At 32.8% G+C, this 23451-nt stretch overlaps 1 protein-coding gene across 4 annotated transcripts in view; it reads left to right on the top strand.

Annotated features, from left to right (window-relative positions):
* Window positions 1-23161, top strand: part of MCTP2 (multiple C2 and transmembrane domain containing 2) — a 263485-nt gene extending 240324 nt beyond the window's left edge. For all 4 annotated transcript variants that reach the window (XM_023497262.2, XM_023497266.2, XM_003755565.4 and 1 more), the window contains 4 exons: window positions 5612-5721; window positions 10229-10338; window positions 18644-18741; window positions 21144-23161. In XM_023497262.2, the coding sequence (XP_023353030.1) occupies window positions 5612-5721; window positions 10229-10338; window positions 18644-18741; window positions 21144-21212 (387 nt within the window). In that variant the 3' untranslated portion in view covers window positions 21213-23161. The remainder of the gene's footprint in view (window positions 1-5611; window positions 5722-10228; window positions 10339-18643; window positions 18742-21143) is intronic.
* The last annotated feature ends 290 nt before the right edge of the window (window positions 23162-23451 follow it).

Raw genomic sequence — 23451 nt, 5'->3', positions numbered from 1 at the left:
AGAAGTATTTGCAAAAGGTTTTTGCTGTGTAATATCTAATTAAATAAATATTTCTTAAATATTTAATATATACTATGCACTTCAGAATTCTGAAGTTCCCAGCCAGGGTTGCTAAGTAGCAGAAAGAGATAAATTAGGACAAAGTTTATGGAGAAAAATGTACTTTTGTTTTAGATGTGTTATTTTTCTCAGGTACTCCCCAGTATGGGTCTGGCTTCTAACTGGAGATACTCAGGACACAAGTGAAATTATGCATCTAGAGCTCTAGGGATACATTAGAAGTAGAATTTTATTTGAGACATATATGTTCATTTGGGACATATATGTACATTTAATATGTGCTCTACGCACTAAAAATAGAAATTCAAGTACACAAATAACTCTGACTTGTACCTGAGTGGAATAGGTTCAAAAGAAAATGTTCTGGTAAAATACTATGAGATATTTGAGACTATAGGACTCACTTTTATATGGGAGGTCAGAAAAGTTTTGTGGACATGGAAAACATAGATTTGTTTTGTTTTAAAATAGATTTACTTGTTAAAATGATTGTATTTTTATTTTTTTCCTTTTTTCCCCCCTAATGAGCAGAGGTTGGGAATTTGGAAGATAAAGAACCTAGCAATAATGTTGCCAGGAAAAAAAAGAAAAGAAAGTCAATGAAGCATTTAAAAAAAGGAACAGAAGAAGATAGAAGCAAATTCAGAAGAAAACACAGAGAAGCACAACAGTTGAAAGTAGTATGATGAATTAAAAGAAAACACAAATAAGCAGGACTTAATCTATAATTGTAAAGAAAATCCTATTTTTAAAAAATTGAAAGTAATATGTAGAATTTTCACATGCTTTTATTAAAGCAACTGCATAATAGAGATTTTTGGTTTTAAATATCTTCTGTTCTATTTTGTAAATGGAATTTTGTAAGGAAGATCAGAGGGAATTGTTAAATTCAAAATAAAAGTTGCTGGATTAAAATAAAGACTAATGTAAAGTGTGAATTTGAAAGTATAGACTGGGTGCGAGAAATTCGGCAAGGAAACTTATAATAATATAGGCAAAAAACGGAAAGGATGTAAGGTCTTCTGCAATGGGAAATAAGACAAAGTTGCATTTGCAAAAGACTTCAGAGGAAGAGTCAAACTTAGCAGCTAATTGGACTATGGGCTAAGGGGGGAAAAAAAGTCAAAGAAAATTCTAAAGTTCTCAACCAAGCTTATTGAGTAGCAGAAATAGATAAGTTAGGAGGAAGTTTAAGGGGAAAGATGTATCCTTAATTTAGATGTGCTACTTTTCTCAGGTGTTCCACAATGTGGGTTTCACATCTAACTGGAAATACCTAGGAGACAAGTGGAAATATGATTCTAAAGCTCTAGGAAAAGATTGGAGGCAGAGTTTTATTTGTAACATATATGTATGTATGGCATATTTATAGCCACTGGTGAAGTTGCCTCAGAAAAATTTGTAGAGATGATAGCTAATTTTTATTAATAACTAACATTTATTTAGTGTTTACTACATGTCAAGTACTGTGCTAACTATAATTTTCTCATCTGATACTTAAAAGAACCATGGACATATGTGCTATTATTGTTTTCATTTTACCTTTAAAAAAAAACTGAGTAAAACAGGGGTTAAGTGATTTGCTCAGGATCACACAGCTTATAAGTATTGCATGTCAGATTTGAAATCTTGTCTATGTGACTCCAGGCCCAAAATTCTATCCATGGTGGCACCTATCTATCCCTCATTTCTCTTCTTAGTGAGAAGAAAATAGGGTTAAGAACAAAATCTTGAGAGTCACTCATTCTTAAGGTTATATGAAATTTTTTTCTACTCCCTAATCTCTAATAATTATCCCAGCACTTTTCCAAATGGCTATAAAATACTCTTAAGGAGATGTATTTGCTACCAATACAGACATAACAGTTCCAACAATTAATTTTTTCATTCCAATTTGCATGTCAAACTATTTTTATTGGAGAATCTATAAAAAGAGGATGCTGGAGAATGGTATTTTTATTACATGAGAGCTTTGGTCACCTGTGAACAATAATAACATTACTAGATCAAATTCATATGTTGAAGTTTTTTTGTTTATTTATTGGTCTTATCTTTAATATAGAATTACTCAAAGGTCAAGCCAATTAGAAAATAAGATGACTTTTTTAAGTGTAATTTCTTATTTTGGTTTGCTAACTCAATTTCTTCTTGATAATAGGAACCCAACTGGATGTTTGGCTTCTGGTGGGGGAGAGAAATGTCTCATTAAAAAGAAAAAAATTATGAATTTGAACTGGGTGGAAATTTTAGTTAGTGCTCAAGAAATTGTTTTGACCTAAACTGTAGACTGCTAGAAAGGAGAAACAACGTCTGCCCTTTGTATCAAATTCCCAAATGTTCTCAAATGTCCCTTTATACACATGAACCCTTATGTAGCAAACATAGATGGGTTTTCATGATTGTGTTCAGTTAATATACGATTTTGGATTGCTAAGCATGAATTAGGTCAGACAGACAGCATAACTAATTATCGAATACAAGATGCTGAAAGACTTGGAAGTTTAGCAAAGAATTTAAAAACCAGATTGGAAAATACAAAATTGTCAGAGCCATTAGAGTAGTACAAAGGAGGAAATAATGAGCTTGACTTCTCATATAAAGTATGGGGAAGTAATAGAAGCAAATAAAATTGGAATTATTGCAGTATTTCTGGGAACTGTGGTAAATTCTTACCCAGGGAAGCTGGAAGTGAAGCTTGTTCAGCAGCCTTTGTCCCCTTCTTCAAACCTCTTCTTCACAGATACAAGCTATGAACTGGGATAAAGAGAAACAATGTATGTCTTATATATTAATAATATATTTCATAGCAAAGGTAAACTTCTCTTAAATTGTAAATATTCCTTTGGCAGAAGCTACATAACAGTGTTAGGCTTAAACTGAAATGAAGCTGAGGAGACTGACTCCTCTATGAACTGAATGGAATAATCTGAGTATCATCCTTGTCTCATAATTCAAACTTCAAATCAATAGTTTAATGTAATCCTACTCTGGCTTCCACATTTCAATATGGGAGAAAACTATTTCAGAAAGAATATCTTTTGGTACTATTCTGTGGACATTGTGTCTGTGACTGTGATGACATATGTTAAAAAAATACTGAATATAAACCTGTTAGAATGTGTGTCTTTTGTGGGGCAGGAATACATTAGCCTGATATAATGGAAGAATATTGTATTTGAAGTTAGAGAAATCAGGTTTAAATCCCAGCTCCATCATTTTTTATTTGATTGATTTTGAACAACTCACTTTACTTATGTGGCTCTGTTTCCTCATCCATAAAATGTAGGATTGAATCAGATGACATTTAAGGTCACTTCTAGATCTAAATCTAGACCTATTTTATTTCCACTTAAGTATAATGGTAACTATTTGGAACTTTTTACCTTTTTGTCATCATTTGGCTAATTTTAAAATGTTAATTATAAACACTTACCATTTATAAGTACAGCAAACTCATTTAATGATTTAGGAACAGGTATTTTCTAAGTAAATAATAGTTATACCATTAACAAAATTCTATTTCATTTGAAAGACATGGGAGATTAGTGAAATAGATATCACTTTGCTTTAGATTCTATAAAGAAAAGATCATTTCTTAAGTTTCCTTATATGAATTATTCATTTTGTCATTCATAAAATCCTTGAATTAGAGGATGGCTTGGATATCATAAAGTCTAATCACTATTACTATGAATTATCCATGGTAATGTTTTAATCTCTTGTTGGTTTTCCACAACTCTCTACCATATTTGGGGCACTGATTGATCTGGGAGCCTAAACTACTTTATACTAAACACAAAACTCAAAAGGCATTGAGGTACAAGGGAAAGAATACTGGCTTTAGAATCAGAATCTCTGGGTTCAAATGCTACCCTTAATACTTACCTGTGTGACCATAGTCATCCTTTCTGAATTTCACTACCTTTTTGTGCAAAATAAGGAGTTTGGACTAGATGACCTCTAAGATTCCTTTCAACTTTATAATCCTACAACATATACAACATATATATTTTGGGATTTGAAACTATTTGAAATGCCTTAATTGGTAATTATTTGAGATTCTCTTTACCTCATCAAGCCAATGACATTAACTACCATTAAATGAATCAGCTCATTGACCGTAAAAGATTATCTAGTAAACTGTAATTTCCTATAAACCTCTTCTGTACACTTCTCTAATATTTGACCAAATTTGTTATACTGAAATAATCTTTTATTAATTAATCCTGCTGATTGGCAGTAAAATTTACTGTAGAATGTAAAAAGAAAATTGATATATAGAAATGATATCAAAGTGAGACAGTTCTAAGTTACACAGAAAATATATATGTGTATATATTTTATATATATATATATATATCAGCATATATGTGTGTGTATGTGTATATACATATATATGTATTATGTCTGTGTGCACACATGTATCCACAGGTAAGGGTATGATACCTTTTCTGAAGAGAGAGAAGTAGGAAAGGAAGGGAAAGAAAGAATTTCACAACTGACCAATTCTAGTCGGATTCCTAATGGGTCAGCTCTATTCACAGATGTTGTTATTGCCCTTCATTCTCGAAGAGGATCATGACATTAGGAAATTTATGCCATGATATGCAAAAGAATTGTATTTAAGTTAAGGGAGGCTATGCAAGATTACCTGCCTCACTTTCCCTTCCAGAGCCATCTAGGTTAAGGGGCCAGATATAAACCAGGACAACTGGAAATGGTCCTGGATGCAGTGGGAGATCTTAGCCTTTTTCTTCTCTTCTCTTCTCTTCTCCTCTCTTCTCCTCTCTTCTCCTCTATTCTCTTCTCTTCTCTTCTCTTTTCTTCTTTTTCTTTTCCTTTTTTTTTTTAAATCACTGAATGCTCCTAAGATATATTGGGGTATGCTGGCTGGATTTTTCCTAAGGACCATGTCTCAAATCCAAGTCACTCTGACTCTCAATGATTGGCCAACACTAGACCAAGGCCAAGCCCTAATTGGTCATTGTTTGGGTCCAGATTGATTCAGTGTGAATATAAATAGGAATCATTTCTGGTTTTGCCAGGAACTATGAGAGTCCTCCCCTCCAAATTTATTTGTTTATATTCATCTTTTTTAAACAAGTAAAAGAGGCCATTCTTTGCCTGAATTGCTACCTAGTTTTAACCATTGAATGGGTATGGCCTCAAACTGAAACCTGTTAGAGACCATAGCTTAAAAAGGCCAAGGTCTCCCACTGCATCCAGGGCCATCTCCGGTTATCTTGACCTATATCTGGTCTCTGGACCCAAATGGTTCTGGAGGAGAAAATGAGGCAGGTGACCTTGCACAGCCCTCTCTCAACTTAAATAAAATTCACTTGCATGCCATGACATTATCTTCCTGATGTCATGATCGTCTTCTAGAACGAAAGACAAACAACTGTGTGTGTGTGTGTGTGTGTGTGTGTGTGTATGCTTTTACATATATTCTTGTATGTGTATGTGCATCTATATCACTTAAGTGTGATTAATCTTATGCTATTATAAGCATGAAATGGAAAATTATGTAAAATATTTTTTCCTTCTCTAGGAATCTGAGAAAAAAGGTTTCATTGAAAGAATCTACATGGTCCAAGACATTATTACTACTGTTCAAAATGTCTTGGAAGAAATGGCATCTTTTGGAGAACGAATTAAAAAGTAAGTGTTGTAAAATAGCTTGTTCAAATTAAGGCCCAAGACAGTGTGACACAAATATGATACAGAAAATATTCAGCTAAATGAAAGAAAAATTTTGTTTTTTAAGTCCTGTTTGACTTTGGGTAGTCAGTCCATGGCTGCAACCCTCTCATTCTCTTAACTCATTTAGAATAACATAGGAAGCAAATTTACTTATTATACTGAGTGTTCTGAGGTAAAACACATATGTCAAGCTTGTTTTGGAGGGAGCAAGAGACCTAAAAAATATATGCTCTGAAAAATTCTTCAACTGAATTGAAATGTTAATTGGGAAATGTTTAACAAAATAGATAAAATGCAGTATAATCGAGATAATAACTTATGTTTTTTTCAAATCAATACACAGTCTGTAGGGATTTGTTTCTATTTGAGTTTGATGTAGTTAGAAGAGTAAGTAGAAAAGTTATTTTGCTTCCAATTCTATAGTTCTTGATTATTGTTAGTTTTTCCTACTCTGAGCACCATGTTCAATCTAATTTTCACTTGAATTCCTGTTTGTATTTCTTGGTGCTTAGCAAAGTATAGGGTATACCATAAGCACTAAATAAATGCTTGTTGACATCATGCATGAGCAGATTTTTCTTCATCTTAATAGCAAATGCAAAGTTATGGCAACTACATTGTTCTTCATGGTGTGTGAGTGCTAGGTGCTAAATAGTAACAATAGTTTCTGGTTATGAATATATATGGATGTGGCATTTTCTTTAACAGTGGAGAACAGTGACCACAATATATATGCTACTTGAAGAAGCTACTTGGGAAATGAAAATATAAAATGTGTAAAAGATTTGTAGTTGTCATTTTGTTCATTAGAGTACATAGAATTTGGTTTATGGTTGTTTATGACAATGATGATGATGATGATGATAAAATGGTTATTAACTCAGAAATCAAGGTAGCTTAGAGACACCATTATTTGGTGAATGGAGAACTAGCCTAGGAATCAAGAATGTCTAGGTTTCAGTCTTACCTTGGGATAATCTTTTAACTTACCAGTATCCCCACTTACTTTTTAAATCTACAGGACCCTGTAGTTGGTGCCAATCTGCCTTGATAGAGGGAGTTTTCTCCTAAAAGTAAAGGTGATAGAATGGAAGACATGTTGAAATTGCAACCCAAGGTTGTGGGCCTAAATTCTCTGGCTCTAACTCTTACCAACCTTGTGACCAGGAAAACTCTTAAAGAAATTAAGTGTCTTCATCTGTAAAATAGAGAGGATAATAGTTGAGGTTAGAAAATTACTTATAAACTAAAACATTACATTTAATTTTTAACTGTTATTGTTCTTCTTAACCTGTTACAAAATATTCAGATTATGAATATATTTTCCTATTGCCTTATAATTATCTTTTCCAAATAAATATCTATATAAATAGCCTAATTTTGTTTTATTACCATAATTAGTACCTTTTGGGGATTTAAGGTAAATTTTATTTTCATTTGTCCCTACTAAATTATACACTATTCATCTGGTCATGACTTAAGAGAAGGGAAGTTTTAAGAAAAGTAGAATTTCTACTCAAACGCATTATGAATTATCTTCTTCATCTTTTGTAAGAAACAAAGGCAATTCTGACTAATATATATTGGAATTAGCCTCAGAAATATTTAACTTCACTGAAGCACTAGTAAAACAATAAAGTGGTGATGGTATAAAAGGAACTCCATCATGTAGGTGGCTAAGAGTCTCTAATTGCTTTAAAAGCTTCCATGAACAAATATGCCCATTGAATGATTAAAAAAAAAACAAAGGAAAGGATCTTTTAAAAGAAGAAGACAGAAGAATGATTTAACAAAAATTTCCAAGGGCTTTGAGGTTCTACCCTGCCTGTGCAGCTGTGGTAGCGATGTCTGAGACATATATTCCAGTCCATGAACAGGGTACTGTTCTGACCAGCTGCAGTACAGGAAAGTTTCTAAAGCTCTGCTACTATAATTTGTTTGCTATTCATTTTGATAATAATGACCTTAAAGAGCCTTTGGGCATTAAAGTGGGATGTCATGTGTAATTCTGTTGGAATTCCATTGTAGCTTGCTGTTCATGAAGCAGGAAAAGTTTCACCCAACTTTTCTACACTTAATGGATGAACTGATTTAAGCAAAATCTTTGAAGTATAAGAGTTTTTCATATATGTATGTTTCTAATTTTATGTAATTTCAGAGATACTTTAGACCCCTCATGTCATTATGTTATAGTCATGACAGTTGAATTTTCATTTCATCACAAGTATTTTGATTGTATAGTATATCTCAATCAACAAATATTTACTAAACATCCAGCTCATAATGATAACTAGCATTTATATAACATCATCTTAAGATTTTCAGGATATTTAACATATTTTATTTCATTTGATTCTTACAATAATTCTATGAAGTTATTTAACATGACTACCTGCCATCTGGGGAGGGGGTGGGGGTAAGGAGAGAAAAATTTGGAACAGAAAGTTTTGCAAGGGTCAGTGTTGAAAAATTTACCCATGCAGATGTTTTATAAATAAAAAAAACTTTCATAAAAAAGGGGAAAAAAGAGAAAAAATAACTCTATGACGTCAGTGCTGTTATGATTTTCATTTGACAATTGAGGAAACAGACAAAGATTTAAGTGACATGCCCAAAGTCAAATAGCTAGTATCTTTGTAAACTTTAAAACAAATATATACATATAAATATATATGAATACACACACACATATATATGTATTTCAGTTTGAATACATCTTTATAAATTGGTGTTTAATAAATAATAATGAATTATAAGTTCCTTCAGGATAGAGACTATTTCAATTTTGCCCTTGTATCTCTAATGTCTGGTTGTAGTAGCTGCTATGTGGCAGTAAGGTAGTAGAGTGGTAAAGGTGTTGGAAACAAGACCTTTATTCTAATTCTGCTTCTGATATATGAAGTCACTGTAGCACTCCATTTTTACAAACCATCAATTAAAGCTAGAATTTGAACCCCAACTTTTGAATTCAGAACCAGAATTATGTTTATATTCTGTGTTATCATAGTACAATTTATTGCTGAAGTCGAAGACACAATCCCTGGAGCTCAAAGATTATGCTTACATACACATATGGATAGCTCTACATACATAGTAATGGTTTAAGATAAACAAGTGTAAAAATACTGGGACAAAGTTCTGTCAGAATACAACAGAAAAGGTAATCATTGTCAATGAAGGTGATCAGGAATATTATGGTAAATCATTTATTTAGAATTTTAAGGTTTGTAAAACACTTTACAAATATTATCTATTTTATCCTCACAACAACCCTAAGAATTAGGTACTGTTATTGTTTTCATTTTACAGTTGAGGAAACTGAGGAAGGCATATGTCAAAGCTATACAAAGATGTGCCTCCACAGGTTTATTTTGAAGTTCAAATTAAATCACATGCAAATTGTTTTGCAAATTGTAAAGTAACTTGTGTATAAACATTCTTGTCCTCATTGTAATAATTGAAGTCTTTTATGAAGATTGATCTTTAAGAATTGTATAGAAAGTAATGGTAAGGAGTTAAAAAAGACTGCTGTAAGGCAAGTAGAAAGAGCAGAAAAAAGAGAACTGACAAAGGAGAGTTTAAGGACAAAGAATTTATAGGACCACAGGACCATGGTAATTGAAAGTAGATTTGGGAATTCAATTAGGAAGGAGGAAATCAGACCAGTTTTCTATGCCTGAGTAACTGGAAAAAGGATAACACTATCTCAGGTTCATTCTATAAAGCATATCCTTTGAATTGTTTTGCCCAAAATGATAAGGAATATTCTCAATCCATTCACATTGTCACATTGCCTTTCTCTGTAACCAAAAATGTTTCTATCCATTTTAATTGTACAAGGCAATCTAGTTAATGGAAAGAACCATGTTTTCTTCATACACCTGTGAAAATTATAAAACTATTCTTTCTATTTGAAATATGTAAAGGTTTTAGTTCTTTCTTGTGAATGGATATTTAGAGTTCTAAATATGAAAGGTATTTGATATAGAATGTTAAATGATCATATGAATATACCTGCTCCTCACTATTTATTGCCAAAAATAGATAACTAAAATAGAAACAGAAATAGTGAACTAGAAGAGATTCCTGGAAATAAATCTTTTCTAAGCCCCAACATCAAGGCAATCCTATTCCTAAACCTTTAAAGATGGTATCTTCCATCCTAGTATTAAGGTTTATAAGGGAACAAATGGTGACTTTTTTCTAAGGTAATTACTATTATGGTCAAAGCATGTTTTTAGGAATGGACATTTCCATAAATGTTAAGCTACCGATATTTTGGCAGACATAATTTTAAGTGTCCCCTTTGCTTTTCAGAAAAGCATCTAGTTGCTTGAAAGAAAATTTTGAATTTGTGTGAATCTCAAATAGTTTGGTATTTAGTAAGATTGATATGCCAGGATTAATGTAATATGATGCTAAAGATTTCAGAAACATCTGTATTAAGTTCCTCATTTTTCTACAGCACATTTAACTGGACAGTCCCATTTCTCTCTGGACTGGCCTGTTTAGCACTGGCAGCAGCCACCATTACTTTGTACTTCATACCACTGCGCTACATCATTTTAATATGGGGTAAGTTCTGCTTGATTTTTCTCTCCCCTTGAGTTTTAGGAAACAATACAACTAACTGATGTGGTAAAGCATGAACTATAGAATTTATTGTTAATTAAATACAAGATTATAAAAATCCTCAAGTAAAAAATTTTCATTACCTCCTTGAAATAATCTGTTACCTAGAAGATAATTTTAACTGTGTGTATGTGTGAATACACATATACTTTTTGAATAATGTTGAATATATATGTGTGTATATATGTATGTATATATATGAAAGTATATAAATAAGCAAATATACATATGTATATGTATATTTACTTGTCCTTTTTCCCTTTGGATTTTCTCAACTATAAAAATCATTGAATAAAACATAGCTGAGCTTGTGCATTTTTGCAGGAAACTTAGCTATTCATATATTGAATGAATACCTAAAAGGTGCTCTCTATATAATATTAAAGTAAATTGGGCCATTTTTAGGGATTTTCCCAACACTTTATCTCTTTCTAAGGAAAAACAAAAAACAACTTAGTCTGTAGTCCAGAAGCATTTAAAGAAATAATCTATGCCTCCATGATTAATCTTTCAAAGATGGGGAAACTATTTTTCAGAAGAGAAAAAAAGGCATTATTCAACCTATGAACAGCTCTATTTTTCTTTTACAGAAAAAGAAATGGCAAATATATAGGAAAATTTAGCATTGTATTTAATACTCTTGGTAACAGTTGTGATTTAGTATTCTTGGTAATAAATAGTACTGGGGATAGCCTCTGGTTGAGTACTGTGTTATTATGTGATAGGAAAAGAACTCACTGAAAGATTCTTTTTTAACATGTTGGAGAAGCTAGTTAATGTTGAAAGCTCTTCTGAGCATTGACTCAAATTTCTAACTGAATCTTTTTCATTGTAATTCTATTAATCATGACTTTTTAATGCCAAAATCCCACAGTTCTGTTGTTATCTAGTCTCTTGCCACTTCTGGTGCTCTTCAAATTCTGTAATACTGAGGAAAGTCATATAGATGGGACAATATACTCTAGGAAGCATTAGTGTCTTAGACATGAACTATTTTCTAAGAACAGGGATTTAGCAAAAGCTGATAAATTCATCATTTTGTTTTAAAGAAGCAATATATAGACCTCAGATAGAATTTCTTAAAATAAAATTTTGTTTGCTTTGAAAGAAAGAAAATAGGGACTTTTTTTGGAAATAAGGAGACTATTAGGGGGATTAATTAAAATGCATCTTACTTACCATCCACTATTTATATCGTATTTGTACATGATTAGGCCACAATTTTTCATTTATAAATTTTTCTAGCCAAGAGATCTTAAACATCATTTGTCCTTATTGACCCTCATTCTTTCTGCTTTTTTTCTCATATTTACCAAAATTACTTGAAAAATATTTTTCAAGGACCTGGATACTTCAATTTAGCTTAATAGGAATTTATATTATTATTACTGAATATACGCAGAAGACCACAGGACTTTTTGTTACAACACAAGATATTGATATTGATTCCTTCATTACTGTGTTCAATCCACTAATATATTTTATCATTTATTGATTACCCTATTTAGGACAAAATTCACAAGCTTTAAAATAAGGTATCAATTACTTTCATTCTTTTGGGCTTATAATTCTGATATAGAATATATCATATTAATTTGAAAATAATCTCATTCTAAATTTACAAAGATATCTTGATTGTAACTCAATAAGCTGATCCTTTAAATTCTAGCTTGAAATTTATATAATATTTTATTTTCCAGAATTTATGAATATTTTACTTTTTAAAAATTTTAAATCACCTGGGTTATTCTTTTTTTCTATTATTTTTAATGAAGTAAAAATATTACTTTAATATTAGTTTTCAGGAACCTTCTAGCCTTCCATTTATGTTCAAAATGATAATTAAGCACCCTGGTGGGATTTTGTCCACTCCCCACCCTTATTTTTAAGGACAAAATAATCTAGTGTGTAAGATTCACATAGCATTTACTCTAATATCATGTACAATAAATAAACATTTTCCATTTTGTCTATAATAATAAAAAGCTGATTTCCTGAAATCACCCAGGAAATTACAATTCAATATTCATTACAAGATGCATTCATGCCTTGTTAAATTGTATATTTCTTGAGGACAGAAACATATCTTCTTCCTTTGTATGCTTCATCTTTTTTTTTTTCAATGTAGTGCAATTTACATGATAGATCCTTACTACATTATTTTAAAATGTAAGGTATTTATGTGTCATGAGACCAACAAGATGATAAATCAGGCAGTTTTTCTACTTCCTACTTACTAATGCTCTCCCCAAAAAGTGTCTATATAAGTGTATGTTTTGTGTATGTATGTATGTATATATACATATATAATGTATATATATGTATATATATATATATATATATATATATATATATATATATCTATCTATATGTCATATCCATCTATCTATGTGTCTATGTATCTATCAGTGTGTCATATATAATACAGTTATAAAACAAAAAGCCATAGGACAAAAGATAATTAGACTAAAAGAGTAAAGGGTAATCTTTTTTTCTTGGTATATATTACCTTTATTCAAGGAAGGCTCGCCTATTCTGAAATGTCTTTTCTCTCCTAATTGTACATTTGATCATGAAAATTTGTCTTTAATGTTTTAATTAGACCAATAAAGTTATAGTTATGACTGTTACATAGTTTTATTAAAGTAATATATGTTGTCTCTTAGCTCTTTTTGTTTTGTTTGACTTCTGAATATTTTACAATGACATAAAATTTCTACTCTCTTTCTAGAGCTTATCTTTCTTAAAGAGCTTTCTTAATTTTCCAAAGTTTCTGACCGGTCATTTTCTTTGTCTTTTGATACCTTTTACTTCTTCCTCCTATTACATAATTACAAGTCTCTCTCAATTTGTTTTTTTAAATCTCTGGTGATGTCACATAATTTCAATTTACCTTTAGGTCTGATTTAGACCTGATGTGGAGAAACACTAACAGAGTTGTCCAAAGGTAGAATGTATTCACTGGAAATTTTGTGTTTCTCATCCAGTTCTGATGGTGTTGGTCAGAACCTGTGCTAGCTTGAGTTAACCTCTCTTAACATCACTTCTACCCAGAATTATTAAGAGTCAAAACTCTGGGGAACAAACAAGGGAAGTTTAAGTTAACTTTGCCCCGAAGTAGACTGACTTAATATCTAGCTGTGGGCTTTTTTGGGGAAAGAGGATAAATCTATGGATCAATAAATGTTTCCAAGACCTCATTTAAACCTCCTCATCATATTCTTTTACCTCCTTGTGGGTTACATTTCCCTGTGGGTGACATAGTGTTTTTAGTAAAGTATTTTTTAATCTGAATACTCAGGCTCTGTATGATCTATTGCACTAGAGATAGAAATCTTCACAGGACCTCCATGTTGCTTTAGATGGCCACTGAGGATCCTTTCCAAATCTTCAATGCTTTGATTATCCAGAGAGAAGAGATTATTCAGCAGGAGAAGGCAGTGTAAAATACTCCAGAAAGGTCAAAAAAGATGAAGATTGAAAAAAAGCTTTGAGATTGGTCTTATTCATCAATAGTAAGAGAATTATTTCAGTCAAATGTTGAAGTCAAAAGCCCTACTTCATTCTGTCTTCTATCACCTGTTTCAGAATTTTATCATGCTGATCTCACCAAAGTGAAAAATTCTTGTTCTTTCAAGCAGTTCTTATACCAGTGTATCTTTGTTCATTTAATTTTTCATGCCTAAAATATCTTCCCAATTTCATCTTTTTTTAAAAATCTTATCCATCTGTCAAGGTTCAGCTATAATACTACCTTCTTTATGGAGCCTTTTCCTTTTTCCATATAGAAGGTTATTTTTTAATTCCTTACATTCTTCTTTCCCTCCTGCTTATCTGTGTGTATATTTGTCAGCATCCATATTAGGTTACCACATTTAGTTTTATTTATTTTTGCATTTCCCTCAGCATCTACTGCACTACATTGTCTATAATAGGCTCTCAAATTGCCTTAATTGAGCTAAAATATAGAATTATAGACTTTCAGAGTTGGGAAGAATTCTAGAAATCTTCTAATCAACCCTTTACATGAATGTGAATCACCTCAATAAGAACTTGTGAGAAGTGATCATTCAGTCTCATCTTGAAAATCTTTTTAGATTGTGAGCTCAGTCTCTCTCAAGGCAGATCATTATCCTTGTAAACAAATTTAGTTCTGATCATTTTTTTTATTATCTTGAGTCAAAACTTACCTCTCAGCATCTCACTACTCCTAGGTCTACCTTTGAAGGCATTTTTGAGTTGTGCTTAACAACCAGATATTTGAAAACAAGTCTTATATACCCACTTCCAACCCAATAAGACATCTCTTATCTAGGGTAGCATTACCCAGTTCCTTCCATATGGCATAGTTTCAAGTCCTTTTACCATCTGGTCACTCTCCTCAAAGTGTATCCCAGCTTGTCAATGTCCCTTCTGAAATATTATTCTCAAAACTGAACACAATAATCCATATGTGATCCAACTGACAGGTCCAACCTCTATCATTATAGAGTCTATGATTACGTTAATTCAGTTAACATTAGCATTAGCTTTTTTTTTTGGCTGCCTCATCATATTGTTGATTCATTGAACTAGCAATCTACAAAAACACTCATCTTTTTTCATCTCAGCTATTGTCTAATTAGTTTCTCTACCCCTTTCCCCAATCCTTGCGGAGATAATTTTTTCTGATCCTAAAATAGAATTTTATTTTATTAAACTTGGTTCATTAAGTTTAGCCCATTTCAGTATTTTGAGATTTAGATCCTGTTTTTCTATGCCTACAAACTTTTCAACATTTTCATCATTGGATAAGCAACTATGTGCTTTGAGCATTTATAAAAATATTGAAGATATTAAGATCAAAAAAGATTCCTGTGGCAATGTTCCATTAATCAAAATTCTCTGCTTCTACGGTTATAAGACTTTGATCAGGAAGACATGTTATGATTCAGTCCACTTTACAAAGAAATTAAAGCCTAGAAATGTTAGTTGCAATATCAGACCTGGGATTCCAAGTAGATCCTGCCATGTCATTTATATAACTTACAAAATTATATTACTATCTACCCCACTAGTTTGCATCACACTATTATTAGACACTTTGCCAAAAAGTGATATCTAAAACATTATAGACAGTGATCCAATGGATAAGTTTAATCACCCTGTGAAAGGAAATCAGTTCAGAGTGACTGAGTTTAGAATAATCATCTGGATGATCTCACAGCATATCACTCAGCTTTCTTTTCTGAATAGCAACATAGCATATCTTATTAATAGTCTAAAATTTTGAATTGAAAGCTTACAAACTAGAGTGATAAGTAAGTAGTTTAACATCTTTCTTCATTAGCCAGTCTCTTCCTAAAAACATTAATCTAATGTTATATCCCATAGTCAAAGAAGTGAAAAACTGGGACAGAGTCACTCATGAAGTTCAAAGACAATCTTGTCTTTTCAATAATTCCTTCCCATGCCAGGGAGGACTGAGGGAAATTCTGTCCTTTATCTGTATCTTCCTGTCCAAAACATTGCATTCTTTTAAATTAATATAGAGTTAGACTTGATAATATCATTTGTATCCATAATTTATGTAAATTAATGTCAGCACAAATCAATATTTTACTTTGATTATTTGGAGTTAGGTCTGTAGTAAACAATACATCCTGAGAACCTTCACAGTAGCAAATATCTCCTTTGTCTCTCCCTTCCAGAAAGTAATAACCTGATTCTACTATTCTTTTGTTTATCATAGTATATGACCTTAGATTCCTGATTCCCTGTGCTGAGCTAATTTTGCTCTTCCAGAACAAAAGTGGGCCCCTGTGTATTTGAAACTAGGACTATACTTGCCATTAATACTTATGAAAGTAGTGATATAAAGCTATTCTCAAGGGTGGTCTGAAGGTAGCCATGTGACTACAAAAGATCTGGGCTTTTTTTCTACTCTGACTCCTTCCTTAAAAAAAAAAAAAAGCTTCATATGATTGCTTTTGCTGAGATCTTCCCATCAACCATCTTTCATAGGCTTGTAAACCCTTTCAGTATTGTTAGTTGATAGTTTCCCAACAGAGTGAATCCCCACATTAGAAATTCCTATTCTCCTTCTTACTCTGCTAAAATATTCAAACTGCATGCCTACAAGGGGATCCTGTTTTTATCTGGGCTAGACATTGGAAGCACTTTTTAATTTCCATAGCTTATCTTCATTCCATATATTGTTTCAACAGTTTATTCATTACTGCATCAGTAGCCTTTCTTGATTTAAGATGACTCCGGGGTTTCTGATCTTTGCCCTCATATTAAAGAATATTATTTGGGACTAAGAAAAAAGAATTAAACCCACAAAGCCTTATAAACTAAGGTGTGCTTTTTGAAATATTTGATCTCAGTTTCATATAATTTTTTTATTCTAACTAAGCTTTTCAGATTACTTCAGACAGCTTCAGTGCATTGTGGACAACTTCTGCCTTTATTGGTACATTTGAGCTGCTGTTCAGGTTTATAATCTTCTCAGTCACTAAGAATGCAGTGTTTTGATCGGTTGTGATATTATCCTTGCCTTGCTGTTCATTGTAAAGACTCCAGATGCGCACACTATATATAATTAACAATAGAAGATATATCTTTTCTCAATACGTCTTTGTCTCCCTTCATCGTTTTCTCTTGTCTGTTTTCTTTTGCCAAAAAAGCCCACAATTAAATTTCTTCAGACTAGCATAGTTGAGTGTATTTTAGTTTAAAGGAACTATGGGGAAATTTTAGCTAGAAACATGAATTTTTCTGTAGAGATAGAGGGGGGAAAAAGCCCTGGTGGGAACAACCTTTTGTTAAGAAAAAGGGTACCATTACTGAGCAGCCTTTTACTGTCAAGCCACCACATGATCCTGTATTTCTGGACAATGGTCAGTTCCTATTAGCTTAGGGTAGTAAAGCAGTTGTTAATCTCCCTTTCAGCATAAATGGAGGTTGGCAGTATGGGGGATAATAACATGGAGAAAGCCAGAACTGGAGATGAAACTGAAACGATATTTAATGCACTAAGAAAATGTCAAATCTTTCATGTATGTGGAAAAGTTCAATAAATAAATGATATTTTTTATTCTTTATAGGAGACTGAGTATGTATAAACTTATGTATCTATTCAGCATCTTAGAGACTGCCAGGTCCTTCAAATATGACTCATGTTAAACAAGGATCCTATGGCAATGCTTTGAAGACCACATAGAATTTGTCCTTTAAAAAATCATCTATAACAAAGGGAGATGACATTTAGTGAAAATAATATAGCTTAAGACCCACTGATCATAAGTTGAGTCAGATGCATTCTAAGAACAGAGAAATATGGTAATAGTAGATTATGGAGTTTCCTGCTCCTGTAGGGTAAAATACATATACAGGAAGGGGTTAGTCTGAACTTGCATGTTGACATAAGTTATAGACATGTCTGTGGGAGTTTGTAGCATATTGATATCTTAAATGTTGATTCTACCTTCTAATTATCATCATTCAAATCCTAAATTAGCACTCACTTCACTTCTCAGAAAACTAGAAATAATATTATAGTGGTTGATAAATGAAGTTTGTAACCATAGTAAGATAATTTTCCAATAATAACTTTTCATTTCATAGTGTCTTGCAAGATTATGCATAGAGCATAATCAATGACAACTTCTTTTCTATAGCAAAAAGAACCTATGAAAATTATTAAGAGAAGAATGGGAGAGGGAGTAGATTAAAAAAAAAAAGTCAAATAAATCAAAAAAAAAAACCTTTTTCTTCTCCTTTCCCTTTTTCTTTCCTTCTTCCTTCTCTAACCTCCTCTCTAATCCATTTTTGTCTAAAGCCATCAGGCAGGAACATGTTTGGGCTAATAAAGGCTTTTCCCCTTCTGGGACATTTGTTTTCATAGCAGAATAGACTGTTAATCAGTATATTCCAAAAAAGCACATGAGCTCCACAGCTTCTGCTTATGTATCTTCTACCCTGCTGCTGAGGCTGTAATGGGATTTTCACAACTAAAGCAAGCTGAGTTCTTTTTCTCTCTTTCCCCCTTTACTTCCTCCAAGAAAAGGCATTTGTGAATGATTCCACATGACAGCAACATGTGCATGACTTGAGGTCTAGTAATTGTTTTCACACTAATTTTTACTTGTGAATTCCCCTCCCCACCCCCATTCTCATCACTACCACTTGGCCAAGGGAGTTTGCAAATAAATAAATAAATGGGAAATTAAAAAGGCCCTATGTTTCTGTTTTTTGTTTTTTTTAGGAATAAATAAATTTACTAAGAAGCTTAGAAATCCCTATGCCATAGACAATAATGAGCTACTAGATTTCCTCTCCAGGGTACCATCTGATGTTCAAAAGGTAAGTAATGAATGACCACCACCAACAGGGGCATCAGGCAGCAGTAGCATTGCTGCCACTGTGAAGGAAGAATACAATGCACGAGCTTTTTGAATAACAGAGATAAGAAATCAGAAAATCCATAAAGGGAGATGGATAGCAGGGGAGGCAGCTACAAAACCTTTGTCAAAAGCATAAGATGATTGTGGAAAATTATCCTGAAAAAGAGCTGCTTAAAAATGATCTGGAACTCACACCGAGTGGCCACCTAGCAATGTTTTTCTCACCTTTTTGCTCTCTGGCTTCCCTGAAGGGGATAAAATACGCTCAGTAAGTGACAGAGACAGAGATACAAAGCCTGGGGAGGTTTTACTTATTTTTTCCCACTTCCAGATCAAGAGATGTTGGGAGGAGGGGGATTATTCTTTTCATTTTGTGCTTGCCATGATTATCTGCTTGGTGGGATAAACTCCCTTATTTTTCTTCTGCAGACCTGGGAATCAACAGAGATAGAAAATGTTAGATGTGGGAAACAACATAGATACCATCTAGTCTAACCTCACTATATTCTGGATGAGGAAACTGAGGTCTGAAGAGGTGGAGTAAAGCCAAGGAAACATGAAATTCATGAGAGAGATGGGACTAAAATCCAGGTCTCCTGAGTCTGCTCAGTTTTAAGTCCCATTTACTCCTAATAAGTATAGATTAAGGAACTGAATAAAAGGATTTGAGATAAGTAAAAAAAACAAAAAACACATATACACACAAAAAAAAACCTTTATTAGCAGATGGTTATAATTTCATCTGGTAACATCTTCTTTCCTCAAATTTGCTGAGATCAGAAATCCAAGTAAGATATAAAGATTAGTCTTATTTGACTGAATAATCCTTCTCCTGACCTGCTAGGATTCTAGAGTAGAAGCAGTATGCCTTTTTTTAAAAATTGTATTTTATTTGTTAATGGGAGCTATCACAGGTGCAGAACAAATAAGAGGTAGAAGGTTAGTGTTTAGGGAGACATTTTGTGGTAAATTTCAGGGAAGTAATCAAACAAATGAGCCATTATATGAAAGAACCTACAATCAGACTTTATTTTTAATCCGTGAGAGATTATAAAATAATTGTCAATATGCCCTCAGACATGTTTACATAAAATCATAACTTCAAAGCTTGTAGACTCCTTTAAAATATGTGTAAATTGAGGAAATAGTTCCTTGGTTATTCCTATTCATTTTCACTGTTATATGATCAATATATGTTCACTCTACTGTTGATTTGTCCTTTGACATTTACATTTGAATGTAAAAATAGCCCAATTCTTTTTGTGTAATATTTGAGATTTATATTTATACTATTCTCCTAACTGGGTCTGTTCTCTTTAGAGCTCATCCCTGACTCCTCTAAGGAAGTAGATGTTTTTTTAATTTATTTTCTTGTGAGGAAGTATTGCTAGAATCTGTGAGATAGACTATACCATCCTAAGGGAGTTTGGCACAAACACCAAAAATAGTGAGCACATGTGGCGTGTAATATAATATCATAATTAAAGCCATTCCACCATGCATATCTTAAAACTCTTGCTCTGGACCACTTTGTGCTCACAGCTCACTATCACTCATGTGGCTACTTGTGAATCCAATTCTCTAGTCCTCTTACCTAGCTGAAATTCCCATCAAAACTACTCAGACACACATCTATACAATAGGCTAAGGACTGATGTTCATAGCATTAAGATCAGTTTGTTACTGACACAAGTAGAGTAAGAAAAAAAGATTAAGGGAAGATATATTGGAAAATGAGTTAGAATCTCAGTGCTTCACTGGGAATACTTTTCAATAATACAATAGACAGTTTGCCTCTAGAGACTCTCCCATGGTCATATTTATCACATATGTTTTAGCCATTACACTGTAAACAAAATTCACTTTTAACAGAAGTAAATATAATTCTTGGGACCAGTATCAGATTTAGCATTTTTCCCCTTTGAGTAAAAATAAACATGTATAATTTGCCGATATTTTTCAAATTTTGAGATGCTCATTTGAAAATGAATAATTCTGAAAAAGTTATACTGCTGCACACTTAGATACACATGCTTTGCAAATCCCCCAGGGACTGTTATTAAACTTACTTGCAGGTTAATGCTGGCACACACAAAAATAACCTTGCAGTGCTGAGAGCAGGTAGAAATCCATGCATCTCATTAGAAAAATCTGCTTTTAATATTTTGGTTTCATGAAATGATGCATGACTTCTCAAATCCTTCCTGCAATTAATCCCCCGTGTTCCTGTGTTTAGAAAATGATTCATTACTTTTGAACCTTCCTTAGTTTCCCTTGGTTTGTCCTTGGGGAGCCATTAACACACACTGTAGTGAGCTTGAGTTACCTAGTTGCAAACGTCATGTCTATTTGTTTTTACAGGTGCAGTATGCTGAATTGAAACCATACAGCAACCACAGTCCCCTTAGGAAGAAGCGGAGTGCTCTCTAGGACACATACCGATTTTGGAATGTAGCATCTTTTGGGGGTTTGGTTTAGACCAGCACTAAAACCATTATTGCCCATATAGTCATTCTGGAAGGGCATATTTATTTCACATTCTCCCAACTCTTTCCTGTAGGGACTCATGGAGTATTGGCACTGGGTTGTGTTTTTTTTTGTTTGTTTTGTTTTGTTTTTTGTTTTTTTTGCAAAGAGGGTCAGCCCAATTGGAGGAGGCAATCCAGAGAATGTGCACAACTGTTCCATTCTCAGAAAAACTGGAGTAAGACCTTCAGTATCATGGCTTCCCTGATGGAGAATGCCAATGGCTAGTCTGTCCAAAAACATTGTCTAGACTTCTTGGACTCAGGAGAAATTTTGGCATGTTTCCAACAGATTTACCATTAAGATTTGAGAGCTCTTTTTCCATCTTCCTTTAGATCATTGTTCATATAAAGGTTTTTGTTCTAACTTCTGATCTTTTCAAATAATGTATGATTTAAAAATATGTATCTCATGATGACCAGAAATGGAGAAAAATTGAAGCTTCAATGATCTTAATAGTTATTATTGAGTTGCAATTAATTTCTTGGTGCTGGACACCACGTTGTTCCATAAAATCCATTGCTGGCAATAGACATCTCAGGAGCAACCAGTTTGAATAAATTAAAGAAATACAATCTTCTGACCCAGAAAGAGTTTATTTTTAAGTGTCATTCCAATAGTATCTCATTGATTTTATTAGTATCATCATTTGCTATTGTTTGTCAAAAAACACTCAACAATCCAGTTTTAGAAATAGTTGATTTTAAAGATGTGATTGAGAGGACAAAAAAAATAAGTTTCTGATGATTAAAATTATTTCTCCCAATAATTGATTTCTACATATAAATGCATCCATCTCTTTTAATGATCTCCTCCATTGCCTTATTCAGACATGGAGATGGCACTGAGTCTCCAAAGGGTATGGTAGCAAATTCTGGTTCTGGCTTACCAGGACAAAAAGAAAGGCTTAGATCCTGAGATCCAGAGGGAGAAGAAGGTCAGAGACCATCTAGTCCAAACACCTCATTATGCATACAAGATAATTGTAGCTCAGAGAAGTAGTATCAGAGGTTTGATATGAGTCTGGGTCTTCTAGGTCTGGGGATAGATTTTGTTTTTCCTAGTACGAACCTAGTAAAATGTATAGTGGCTTATCACTATATTGGGCAAAGGAAGGCGGATTATTTTAAGGGGTGGGTGGGTATAGAATGTCTCTAAAATTTCAGCTATTAATTTTTACATGTACTGGTGGAGCAGAGGGCTCACAGCTGTGGAATTTTTGATCCTTAAAGAATCTTCAAAATTATTCTAAAATAGTTTAATAGATAAAAAGATAAGATTTTTTTCATTTAATTCAACACATATTTATTAAACACCCACAATTGCCAGGTACTATGCTAGTCATTGGACATACCAAATAAAAATTTTTAAAAAAGCAGTAACTTCTATGCTATTGGGTTTAATTTAGGGACATCTTTATGTTAGCTTTCTAATACCAGAATCTAGGATTCCTGTTCTGATCATGAGTAAGATGCAAAATAAGAATTTGCCCTAAAATCCTAGTACGGATCAGAAAGCAAAAGCAATCTAAGAATGAAAAATAATCTCTACCTGTTTCCCATTCCATCTCCATAATGTTACAGAACACTTATTCTTCCTCAAATAATTAAAAGTTTTGATTCTGTCAAAATATAGAATTAAATGGAACCATCTTTTTTCAAATGAAATTTAAGTCTGTAAAAATGTATTTTATTGACACATAACTTTGTATGTGCAGTTTCATATATCTGTATAAAACTAAGTTGTACAACAAACTAGACTTGATTTAATAGTTTTAGTATTTTTTTCTAGGTTGTAATTTAATAATCTTTAAGTGAAATATTTATGAAAAATGCCAAAGATTCTAAACCTTATCATCCTGTGTCTGTTTTTCTTCATATTGTATCTTTTCTGGGTTGTCTTTCTGGCTAAGCCAAATTTCTGCTCAATTTGATTTACTTCAAGTTAATGAAGCTGGTTGGAAAGAGCTTCGTAAAAATTACAAAAGCTTCAGTAAAGCTCTTACTTGTACATACAATAGATATCCAAGAATCTCTTTTGTTCAGCCAGTTAGTCAATCTTCTGTGTAAACAATGCCTCATTGTCTCCCTCCCAACTATCATCTAGTTTATCATAGTCTGTCATTTTGTAAGGACCTAAGGCA

This window comes from Sarcophilus harrisii, chromosome 2 (assembly GCF_902635505.1).
Source record: "Sarcophilus harrisii chromosome 2, mSarHar1.11, whole genome shotgun sequence".
Taxonomy (NCBI): domain Eukaryota; kingdom Metazoa; phylum Chordata; class Mammalia; order Dasyuromorphia; family Dasyuridae; genus Sarcophilus; species Sarcophilus harrisii.
The sequence above is the reverse complement of the archived record's forward strand: the minus strand, read 5'-3'. Positions and strand labels throughout refer to the sequence as shown.